At 42.4% G+C, this 12,613-nt stretch overlaps 1 protein-coding gene across 3 annotated transcripts in view; it reads right to left on the reverse strand.

Annotated features, from left to right (window-relative positions):
- Nucleotides 1-6,445: 6,445 nt before the first annotated feature.
- The window catches only part of Ankrd46 (ankyrin repeat domain 46), a 36,501-nt gene continuing 30,333 nt past the window's right edge, over nucleotides 6,446-12,613 (reverse strand). For all 3 annotated transcript variants that reach the window (XM_045144400.1, XM_045144401.1, XM_004663044.2), the window contains one exon: nucleotides 6,446-7,095. In XM_045144400.1, the coding sequence (XP_045000335.1) occupies nucleotides 6,879-7,095 (217 nt within the window). In that variant the 3' untranslated portion in view covers nucleotides 6,446-6,878. The remainder of the gene's footprint in view (nucleotides 7,096-12,613) is intronic.

A 12,613-nucleotide genomic window follows, 5' to 3' on the forward strand; every position in this document is an offset into this window, starting at 1 on the left:
ATACAAAATAGTGTAAATAAAATAACAAATCATGGCTAGAGAAATGGCTTAGCAGTTAAGGTGCATGCCTGAGAAGCCTAAGGACTCAGGTTCAACTCTCCTGGTCCCACATAAGCCAGGCCCACAAGGCGCCGCAAGTGCTCATGTGAATAAGGTGGTGCACGCATCTAGAGTTCAATTACAGGGGCTAGAGACGCTGGTGTGCCAATTCTCTCTCTCTCTCTCATATGAAAAAAAGCCAATTGGTTGGGATTGCCTCAAAAAAAAAAAAAATCACCATAATAACTACATTACAATTGTTTGGGGGTAAAGCCAAATTTGGCATCAAGCCTTCCAGCACCTAGTGGTGGTCACTCACAATTAGAGAGCCTAAGGTGAAAACAAATATCTGGCAGAAATGCAGTTCCTTCTCCAGTCCTCTCAAGAAACGATGCCAAGAGCGTTCTCAGTCACTTTCTCAGAATAAACGCAAGACAGAGTGTCACTTATAGATGAAGGCTGCACAGAATCATGGAGGACATTCCCGGGCCAGACTGCCTGGTCCCAGCCCTGCCAATGACTAGCTGGGTTGACTTTGCGTATGTTCTTTGAACCTCCCTCTCTGGCCCTTGGTTTCCCTGTGACCAGAGGACAATGCTAGTATTTGTGAAAACTATGCAGTGTTACCACGTATTAACACAGTAAAATCAAAGCAATCAGAATGGACACTGGTGGAATGCAATCTGACCCGCCTTGGGCCCAAGGCAGAGTTGAGAAAAGGGCAGTCACCAATGATGGCTACTGACCACCGGAAATGTGACTAGTATAAATAAAATGCTGAACTTCTAATTGAACATCAACAGTCACAGTTGGCAAGTGGATACTTCACCAGACAGCACACACACAAAGTCTATCGATGGTTAACAGCTAGGCTTTGGACAAATATTAGGTCATAGCAAACACCATACCGCCATCCTTAACACATTCTTGAACATGGCCAGATCCCTTCCCATGTTTAAATGGCCATCCATGAGCTGTACCATCCTTGGACTGTACCAAGACCAATGGACAGCATCCCAGCTTGTATACTTTGAGGCAAGTCCAGCAGTCTCCATAGCACGGTCCAAATCCTCCCAGAAACTGCTTTTCAGAGCACAAGAGAAATGGGCTTCGGTCTGAACTTAAAAAAAAAAAAATTATTTATTTGCATGTGCCACTGAAGACAGCTTTATGTAGGCTGAGGAATTGAGCCTGGGCTAGCAGACATTGAAAGCAAGTGCCTCTCACCACTGAAGCATAACCCCCAGCCCAGGCCTGAAAAAGATTAAAGGGTGGTTTACCTAGACGCTGGCCTCCTCATCTGAACGTTGTTGTGTTCACTTGGGGGAAAAGCTACCTGTGCCATACTCAGCAAATTCGCCAAGATGACTGGAGAAGCAGCAGCATGGGTCCACGTGAAGTTATAATCCCTTCCATCAGTACAATAGTTTCATGTGAGTCACGCAACATGAGAGCAGGGTAAAGGGAAAGTAATCATTTCACTATGTGAGTGCCCAGGCATGACTATACTAGGTTAGAAAATGAGTCATCAATACCTGGGACAGAGTCATAAACACTGCCATCAGTAACAAGACTTTAAAATATAGACAATGTTTGATCAAGTCTTGAAGAAAATAAAGTGGAATGTTCCTTTATGGAGGTTGTATTCTTGAAAAATTTATAGTACATTAAAACTACATCAAAAAATACCTTGGTTGGGCTGGAGAGATGGCTTAGTGGTTAAGGCTTTTGCCTGTGAATCCTGAGGACCCAGGCTCAATTCCCCAGTACCCATGTAAGACAGATGCACAACGTGGTACATGCATCTGACATTTGTTTGCAGAGGCTGGGGGCCCTAGCGTGCCTATTCTCTCTCTTTTATCTCTTTCTCTATCAAAAGAAATATTTTTTTAAAAATAATACCTTGGTTTATAATATAAAATGATGCTATGGTTTAGTCTCAGCTATGAGTTTTATTTTTTTACAGTACAAGTGTACAAACTGAACACTTAGGAATCATGTGGGGTGTTAAAACAATACTTTTTTGTGCCAAGTTATCACATATCCTTTGGGATACAAAACACCTATGACCCCTTGCCCACTAGTTGTCAACTGTGGCCCCACCTAATTCTAAAACCATTGGTCCGAGTAATCACATGATTTCCACCGCTCCCATCCCCACCAATAATACGTTAATCAATCCAGGCCTACATCAACTAGCAAGAACAGGGGTTGTCATGTAACATCAGCCAATGCAACAGAAGTTTTGCTGAAGGCTTCACAGAAGTCTTCTAGGGAGTAGAAAGTCCCAGAAAAGCTACTTTCCTCTTCTCTACATGTTTTTTTTTTTTGTTTTTTTTTTTTGGTATTTTCAAAAACATGACCTTGGCTGAGTGTGGTAGCACATGCCTTTAATCCCAGCACTTGGGAGGCAGAGGTAAGAGGATCACTGTGAATGCAATGCCATCTTGAGACTACAGAGTGAATTCCAATGAGATCCTACCTCAAAAATAAACAAATAAATAAATAAATAAATAAATTAAATTAAATAAAACCACAACCTTGGGCTGAAGAGATGGCTGAGCAGTTAAGGCACTTGCCCGAGAAGCCTAAGGACCCAGGTTCAATTCCCCAGAACCCACATAAGCCAGATGCACAAGGTGGCCCACGCATGAGGAGTTTGTCTGCAGTGGTTGGAGGCCCTGGTGTGCCCATTCTACCTGCTTCTTTCTCTCTCATTCTCTCTCTCCAATAAATAAATATAAAATAAAAAACCATGACCTTGATCTTTGCCTTTTAAAATAGTTTATGCTGGGCTGGAGAGATGGCTTAGTGTTAAGCGCTTGCCTATGAAGCCTAAGGACCCAGGTTCAAGGCTCGATTCCTCAGGACCCACGTTAGCCAGATGCACAAGGGGGCGCATGCATCTGGAGTTCGTTTGCAGTGGCTAGAACCCCTGGCGCGCCCATTCTCTGTCTGTCTCTATCTGCCTCTTTCTCTGTATGTCGCTCTTAAATAAATAAATAAACAAACAAAAAAAATTTTTTTAAATAGTTTATGCATGTATCAAAGTGCTTTCAGCTGCAAGAACCAAAGCCCAGGTTGGAAGCAGCTTGAATCACAGGAAATGTCTGAGTTTATGTCACTGGAAGGCCAACAGTAGGGTAAACCTCACAGGTGACATAACCCAAGGTCTTCAGCTTCTCCTGTTCTTTGGGTTCTGCCACCCTGTTGCTGCATTTGTCTGGATCTGAGATGAACACAGAACCTTTAGGCAATATGTGAAAGCAAGCGCAATTTAATCTTCAAAATAAAATAAAATAAAACATGGGGCTGGAGAGATGGCTTAGCGGTAAAGCCAAAGGATCCCAGTTCGATTCTCCAGGAGTCACATAAGCCAGATGCACAAGGGGGCACGTGTGTCTGGAGTTCGTTTGCAGTGGCTGGATGTCCTGGTGCATCCATTCTCGCTCTCTCTTTCTCTCAAATAAATAAATACAATAATTAGAAAAAATAAGATAAATAAAATAAACCAGACCTGGGGGTGCGGTTCAGTTGGTAGAGCACTTACCTAACAAGCATGAATCAGAGTTGGGTCCCAGTACCACGTAGAGCTAGGTGTGGCGGCGCACAGCTGTACTGTGAACGCCTGGGACGCAGAGGCAGGAGGATAAAAAGCTCTACATAGTGAGTGGGCCAACCTGAGTGACATGAGACCTTGTCACCACATACCACTTGCATATGACATTGGGTAAATATAAGGTAACAAGTAAAAACTTAATGCTACCAGTATTTTTGTACAAAGAGCTCTACAGGACGTATCATGTACAGAGGGTTGTCAAAACCAAGACGAAGGACCTGCCTTCATGTGGCTTATAATTTAAAAAAAAAAGGACCACAAATTTATGTAAGAATAGGCCAAGAAATGTACAGTAAATGTAATCACACTGCACAGTAAGTGGTGAGAGCTGGCGGAAGAAGGGGACAGTCTGTGTTTAACTACAGGTTTTTCTCAACATCGCAGAGGTTGGCTCTAATGTTAAAGGCTAAAGCATTGGAAATAAGTAAACTGGTGTGCTATAAGAGAAGGAAAAGAGCATAGGAGCGTAAAGTGATGCCCTGTTGAGATGACAGCTGGTGAAGCTCTCAATAAACAGAACCACGGGCAGTTTCACAACAGAAAGCGCACCAGGAGGAAAGAGGAAATGGAATCGGAGACAGAGCCTCCTTCAGGAAACCTATGCACCCTACAACTCACTCCTGACTGCACAAGTTTTCTTTCCTGATAAAACAGGGATGGGTCATGCCCTCAGGGTATAAGGGTGAAAGGAGATGAATACACTAGGTGACTTGCCTAATTGGGAAGTACCTAATCATGGTATTATCCTCATGCTTGAATCCCTCAGCACGCCACATACATCAGCTTCACAGCATCCACAAGCTAAACATATATGAAAGTCCATGTCGACTACATTGTTTTCTTTCTTTCATTATTGTTCCAATGAAACCTTACTGGTTAGCACAACCGAAGGAAAGAGGGCCACAGTCTATTTTAGGTGACTGGCACTAAATAAGGGAAGGGACAAGCCACGGGCACACGTGCAATGGAGGAAGAGGGAAAGGAACACAATGGCAACAGCCCTCAAGACATCTGGCATCAACTGGTAATGGGAGGAGTGAAGACAGGGAGGTGAGGAGGGTCTTCACGCTGCTGGGACTGTGAAGCCCCCAGTCACAGCCAGCCAACGGCGGGCGCACAGAATAGATTTCACGTAGTCTCAAGGGGGAGTTTCGTCATGGCAGGAATGCGTGGCAGAGCAGAGGCCGGGCGTCACACCTTATCACCGAGCTGGCAGAAAGCAGCCAGAGTGAGCTGAATTGTTTTAGTTTTTAAAAAAGCTTTGCTTTGTAAACAGCCAGCTGCAATCCATTACAACATCCTGAAATTTTAATAAAAATCATAGGGCTGGAGAGATGACTTAGCGGTTAAGCGCTTGCCTGTGAAGCCTAAGGACCCCGGTTCGAGGCTCGGTTCCCCAGGACCCACGTTAGCCAGATGCATAAGGGGGCGCACGCATCTGGAGTTCGTTTGCAGAGGCTGGAAGCCCTGGCGTGTCCATTCTCTCTCTCCCCCTCTATCTGTCTTTCTCTCTGTGTCTGTCGCTCTCAAATAAATAAATAATTTTAAAAAAATCATAATACACTAAGAATATGGGTTCTGATTGAGGATTTATTTATAAATACATTTGTTGAAGGTATTAACTGAACAATGAATGCAGACCATGTAATACAAAGAAATCGGCACTTAAAAAGAAGCATTAATCTTAAAAATGTAACATAAGTTACATATGCTGGCTAGTCTTGAATAGCTATTTATATTATGGAAGGGAAAGGTAATTCTATGCCTTTTGTTCTGAGCATACTTTAAACTTGAATTTTAGTGTCTTCCATTCTAAATCTAGCTGATTTTTTCTTAATGCAAGCCAAGCACCATTAATCACACCAAACACAATTAATTAACAGCAAGATTCTGTAAGAAGAACCTGAAGCAGCTAGCCAGTGAGGAATTTCAAACAGCTTTGTAAGACAGGGTAAAGCCACATAAGAAACAGCTTCCAGACCAGACATAGAAATATGAAGGAGAAAACAGTAACAAGTAGAAAGAATTACAGAAGTTTCCAAGTCTACTCTGACTGCTAATTCTAACAGGTTGATTAGCAGTAGCTTAAATGCCTTTGTTCTAGAAAACAAAACAATTAGTTCGTTCACAATTTTCAGGTTTTACTCAATGAACAATTATTAAGTTTTCATATGCATTTAGAATAACCGAATAATATGATTTATACATTGCACAATCATTAACAAAAGAGTCCTTCAAACACACTCCTGTAAGCTGTAATATACTTTGGGAGCCAGATTTCAATTCACATAATGTAACCATTCACAGAGTGTATGACATCCGGTACACCATTGTTCAAGGCTCCTGACTCGGTTGTCAGCGCACACAGCTCCGGATGTCTCTCATCCAGATGACACATTAGGACATGACGAGAACACTGTGTCCACACAGCTATCTTACAGGACTGAAGTTTTCACTGCGGGAACAGCACGACAGAATCATGGTGATGATTAAGTATCAGAAACGTTTTTCTCTTCTAACTATTCACTTGAAAAACTTTTCTATTTCTTGAGGAAAAGGAATAAATAAACTAAATTGGGGAGGAAGCTAAAACATGACTCTCAAGCTCATTTTGCAAGTACTATAAGCAAATTGCAAATCAGGTTAGAACACACTCAAAACTATCCTAAGATAAATAAATGTAAGATCAAATTAATAAGCTTTGAAGAAAAACAGCCTCATTTTAAAAATTTGTTTGGTATATGCTTAGACTTGAAAATATTAAAATAAACCAGTTTCTAGCAATTCAGGATGTGAATAAAATAATTCAAGTTTAAGATTAAGGTTTCTCTCCTCATTCCCCGGAGAAAGTAAACAGAAGAGAAAGGGAATTCTTGCAAAAGCAAATCTGCCAACGAAATAGAGTAACGCAAGAAAGCACTCTGCTCTCTGGGAATGTTAACTGGGCCTACGTGAGGATGAGGTTTCTACCGGGAGGACTCTAGCCTCTTCCGTTGGCTCCTTTCCACTCATTACTATGCTTTGATCAAACAGGCCATGGGTAGGTTTTCTTCACAAGTTAGGCTGAGTCACAGGGAGCATCAGGACGTGATACACCTGACCAGAATACACAGTTCAAATGAGCGCACCATTCCTCCAAGAGGGTCACAGGACGGAAAGACGCACGAGGGAAACAAAACGCTGCCGCGCTCCCGGCCAGCTCTCGTCTGCAGCAGCACCTCTAGTGCACCAGCTCGGGCTGCTTCTCCACGAAGGGCAGCACGCCACTCACATAGTAGGCGATGCCCAGTGACAGCAGTGCAATGACAAAAATCAGGAGCAGCACCCTCCAGAAGCCCAGATCCTCCACGAACTCCTGCCACGTGGTCCGAAAGCTGGACAGGACTCCTTCACCTTGCTGTAGGTTGGGGTTGAGGAGAGAATGGCTTTCCATGGCACTACGGAAGAAGAGAAAAAAAAGGGGCATAAAAAACACGCCACCCAAGGCAGGAGAGATGGCTCAGCAGTTAAGGTGCTTGCCTGCAAACCCTAAGGACCCAGACTCTATGTCCCAGAGCCCACGTAAAGCAGATGCACAAGGTGGGATATGTGTCTGGAGTTCATGTGGCTAGAGGCCCTGGCGCACCTCTTCTCTCTCTCTTCTCTCTCTCCCTTTCTCTTAAATAAACAAAATATTTAAGAACGCACCACCCATTCAAAACATAAAACGAGGAGCTATATCACTTAGAAAAGGCCAATCCTACAAGGGAACAGTTATAAGGAGACTAACAGACATGCTCTCACTCATTCACTATTGCTGATTTGTAAGTTCTCAGGGACCAGACCTTAAACCATAAACTGATAAACTAAAATAAATGGATTCTTGATTTAATATTCGGTAGGCTAATTAAAATCCTAATCAAAAAGTTCTATGGGCTGGAGAGATGGCTCACTGCGTTAACAGCTCTGGTTTGCAAAACCTGCTGGGCCAGGGTTCAATTCTCCAGCACCCATGGAAAGCCAGACGCAAAAAATAGCTTTTGTGGGCTGGAGAGATGGCTTAGCAGTTAAGGCACTTGCCCGAGAAGCCTAAGGACCCATGTTCTATCTTCCAGATCCCACATTATGAGACGCACAAAGGTGAGGCAAGCACAAGGTTGCACACGCCCTCTAGGTGGTGCAAGCATCTAGTCTCTCTCTGTTTCTCTCTCTCTCTCTAAAATAAAAAAAAAAAATTAAAAATCTTAAAAAGTGGTTTTTGTGCATGTATCTGGTGGTCATTTGCAGTGGTCTTTGCTGTAGCAAAAGGCCCTGCCCCACATGCAAATAAATAAACACTCAAGAGGTAGGAGGACCTCCATCAATTCAATGCCAGCCTGGGGCTAGAGAGTTAGTTCCAAGTCAGCCTGGGCAAAAATGAGAGAGACAGTGCCTCAAGGAAAAAACAAGACAAGAAGGAAAGAAAACACTCCCAGAAAAGTCTTGAGATAGTCAGATGAGTTGTTTCTATCAAGACACTGCATCAAAATACACTTTCTTTTAATTTTGGAAGGCTTGGGCTGATGAGATGACTCAGTCAGTAAGTATGGGGGGCTTTGGGGCCAGAGACCACACTGTGACTCCCTGAACCCACGTAAAAGCTGAGTGTGGCCATGCAAACCTGTAACCCCAGTCTTGGAGGGGGTGGGGAGACTGGAGAACACTTGGGCTTGCTGAGCATCGGTAGTTCCAGGCGGAGGAGAGCCCCTGTCTCAAGGAAATATGTGGATGGCATTGGAGAGATGGCTCAGCAGTTAAGGTACTTGCCTGTGACGCCTAAGCACCCAGGTTTGACTCCCTAACAGCCATGTAAGCCACATGCACAAGGTGATACATGTATCTGAAGTTCTTTCTAAAGTGGCTAGAGGCCCTGCCATGCCTATTCTCCCTCTATATCTACCTTTTGCTCTCTCTTTCACATAACTAAATAAAATATAAAACAAAAAAAATATGCGGGTGAATAATAAGAGCAGGGCAACTGACATTCTTCTCTGACCTCCACATACACTTGCATGGGGCACACTCACTTATGCACACACACACACATATTCACCACACATCATACACACCAAAACATACACTCTCCACACACACACATACATTTTTTTTTACAAGATTCAAAATACAATTTTACAATTTGAGATTTCCTGTCAGTATAAATATGGAAAACAGGTAAATTTTAAAAATTGTGAGGATGCTAAAGAGAATTTCTCTTTTAATTTAGTTCAGTAATCAGTATATTCATTTGCAGTGTCATGCCATGCAGCTGGCCCAGAACTTGATATATGGCTGAGGCTGGACTTGAATTCTTTGTTATTTTGTTTTTTCAAGGTAGAGTCTCACTGTAGCTCATGCTAACCTGGAATTCATCATGTAGTTTCAGGGTGGCCTAAAACTCATAGAGATCCTCCTACCTCTGCCTCCCAAGTGCTGGGATTAAAGGTGTGCACCACCACGCCCAGCTAGCCTTGAATTCGTGATCCTCTTGCCCAGTCCCAAGCTCTAGGAATATATATGTACGTGTGTCACCATGCCCAGCTTCCTATTGGACTTATCTCTGTAACACAGATAAGTTTATTTCCCTTCTACAGGAAAACCGGTCTTGTTGACAACAAGGGAGTGTAAGTACTATAAAAACACGGACTCAGGTTTCACAACATTATCAGTGAGAAGTGTAACCACCAGAGAAAACAGGATGTCTGCCTTTAGCATTTGGAAGGATGTGCTGGGACGACTGCAGGCTTGAAGGGATTAGCACTCAGAACAATGTCACAACAGGCAGGTTCAACAATTGGGTATCATTTAGATTAAAGCCACAAAGATGATAATCATGTGTATCTACTATCCACTGGTCATAAAAGCTCATTACCCTTCCTTCAAGTTCTTCCAACCATCTGGGCACAGAACATTGACAACAGCATAGAACAATACCACAGAATCTCCTTAACCCTGAACTCTGCGCAAGCACATGACAAACAGGCAGGTTTTTATTTTACAACTTATTTTATTTCTTCGCACTCTTACCCAAAGCTAGCCTTTATCATTACTAGAGACCATGAGCAGCTGATTTCCTAATGGCCCGTGTGTTTTTCTTTGAGGCAGTTTCTCACTCTAGCCCAGGCTGACCTGAAATTCACTCTGTAGTCCCAGGCTGGCCTCAAACTTACAAATGATCCTCCTATCTCGGCCCCAGAAGACTGGATCAAAAGCATGCACCACCACTCCAGGGCCCCAATTCTTTTTAAAAAATGTGTATTCTCTGAATAAGAAAAGACACTTGCAATGAGAATCTACAACAATGTAAAAACTCAAAATTTCAGCACGTTCTATAGTAAGATTAGAATTGTGAGAAGGCCTAAACAAGTAAAATTACAGAGGTTCAGGACAGGCTTAGTTTTACTTATCTATAGTTTGCTGACTATGTCTGAGTTGACATCTCTCATTCTGAAAATGCTGGGTGTAAAGTAAGAATTCAGTGAGCATTCCCTAGGAGCCTGTGAATCTCTGCCAACAAAAACTTCTGGGAGAGATTGTGTCCAATGAAATGCTTTCTAATGTCCAGGGAATATTTGGTTCATATATATATATATATGTGTGTGTGTGTGTATATATATATATATATATGTATGTATGTATGTATATGTATATGTATATATATATATATACGTATGCATACACACACACACACACATACATACACACATACACATATGTGTGTGTGTGTTGTGTGCAGTAGTTTTGTTTTTCAAGGTAAGATTGCGCTGTGACACCTTTGCTGGCTCAGCTTGGAATTCATGGCACAGACAAGGCTGACCTCAGACTTGAGTGAGCCTCCTGCCGCTTCCTCCCAGGGGCTGGGATTACAGGTGTGTGCTCACACAGCACGATCTTTCTCTATATACATATGCCATGTACACTGTCTTTGCCAACCCATACTTACATAAGAAAAGGAACAAAATTAAACTTAGCACAGTATATAGGGGGGAGGAAGTACTTTTCATTAACTTGGTTTATAAACTCCTTCAAAATTATAGTAGGTCTCAGTGGATTCTAAGGAAAATGTTAAATACTGTATGTATCTTTAAAGCTCTGCTGTATTTTCTGCTATAGAAGGGCCTATCACATAGATAAGCCTTAATTGCCACCTGTTAGCCAATCTCTCCACTTTCCCTTAACTTTAAAAGATATTATTTTTATTTATTCATTTGTAAACAGAGAGAGAGAGAAGAAAGATACAGAGAATGGGCATTCCAGGGCCTCCAGCCACTGCAAATTCCAGATGCATGAGCCACTTTGTGTATCTGGCTCTATGTGAGGGCTGGGAAACAGAAGCCAGGTCAACAAGCTTTGCAGGCAAGAGCCTCAACTGCAGAGCCATCTCTCCAGCCCCTCCCTTGACACTTTTTAAAAAAATATTTTTTATTTTTATTTATTTGAGAGACAGAGAGCAAAGGAGGTGGGAGGGGGAGAAATGACTAGGCACGCCAGGGCCTCCAGCCACTGCAAACAAACTACAGACATCTGCATGTGTCACCTTGTGCATCTGGCTTACCTGGGTGCTGGGGGATCAAACCTGGGGCCTTTGGCTTTGCAGTCAAGCACTTTAGCCACTACACCATCTTCCCAGTCCTCCCTTGATTCTTTTTTTATATTATTTTAGAGAGAGACAGACAGAGGGGGAGAGAAAGAATAGGCATACCAGCCTCAGCCACTGAAATTGAACTCCAGACACTGCACCACCTAGTGAGCATGTGTGACCTTGGACTTGCCTCACCTTTGTGCATCTGGCTTATGTGGAATCTGGAGAGTCAAACATGGGTCCTTAGGCTTCGTAGACAAGTGCCTTAACTGCTAAGCCATCTCTTCAGCCCTCCCTTGACGCTCTTTTTTTTTTTTTTGGTTTTTTTGAGGTAGGGTCTCACTCTAGCCCAGGCTGACCTGGAATTCACTATGGAGTTTCAGGGTGGCCTCGAACTCACGGCGATCCTCCTACCTCGGCCTCCCAAGTGCTGGGATTAAAGGCGTGCGCCACCACGCCCGGCCCTTGACGCTCTTGATTGATGAGTCTTATGCCATAAAATTCACTTTTTTTAGAATGAAGATAATCTTTAAAAAAAAATTTACACATTTGAGAGAAAGAGAGAGAAATAGGTGTGTCAGTACTGTACTCCTTTCTATGGCACAGTAATGTTCCTTTGGATGAAGACATGACATCTGGTTTATTCTTTTGCCATCTGACAGGCATTTGAGTGGTTTCCATGTTTTAGCTATTATGGATAATGCTGCTGTGAACATGTTTATACAGTGTTTGAATGACACATAGTTTCGATTTTCTTTGGTAGTTACCTAAAAGTAGACTTGCCAGCTCATTTGGTGGGTCAATATATGACATTTAGATGAACTGCCAGGTTGTTTTTCAAAGTGGTGATACTATTTTATACTCCCTTCAGCTATGCAGGAGGGTTCCAGTATCTCCATATACTCCATCATACTCCTTATTGTCTGACTTTTGATTATAGTCATCCTCATAGTTGTAAAGTAGTAATCCACTGTGGTTTAGATTTACATCTCATATTTATGCACTGATTTTAAATTAAACTTCAAGTATCAACTACTGAACTTCTACCATGACACTAAGGGACAAGAATATGCAGAAATCTGAGAACAAATGTATTATTAATTTACTTGCTGAGGAACTCTGGTTGTCTACAAAGCCATAAATAATATAAGTTCTTATGCTGAAGTGAAATGACAGGAATGTGAAGAAAGCTACCAAGTTATTCAAACAACTAGTCGCATCTTAGTTAAGAAGTGATCATGATGCAAAATAAAGCTAAAAATATGTTTATGATAATGCCAAACACAAAAATTGGCTATTAACAAAATAAAGAGCAGGACTGGAGAGAGGATTTAGCAGTTAAGGCACTTTCCTGCGAA

The sequence above is a fragment of the Jaculus jaculus genome, chromosome 2 (genome assembly GCF_020740685.1).
Source record: "Jaculus jaculus isolate mJacJac1 chromosome 2, mJacJac1.mat.Y.cur, whole genome shotgun sequence".
Classification (NCBI taxonomy): domain Eukaryota; kingdom Metazoa; phylum Chordata; class Mammalia; order Rodentia; family Dipodidae; genus Jaculus; species Jaculus jaculus.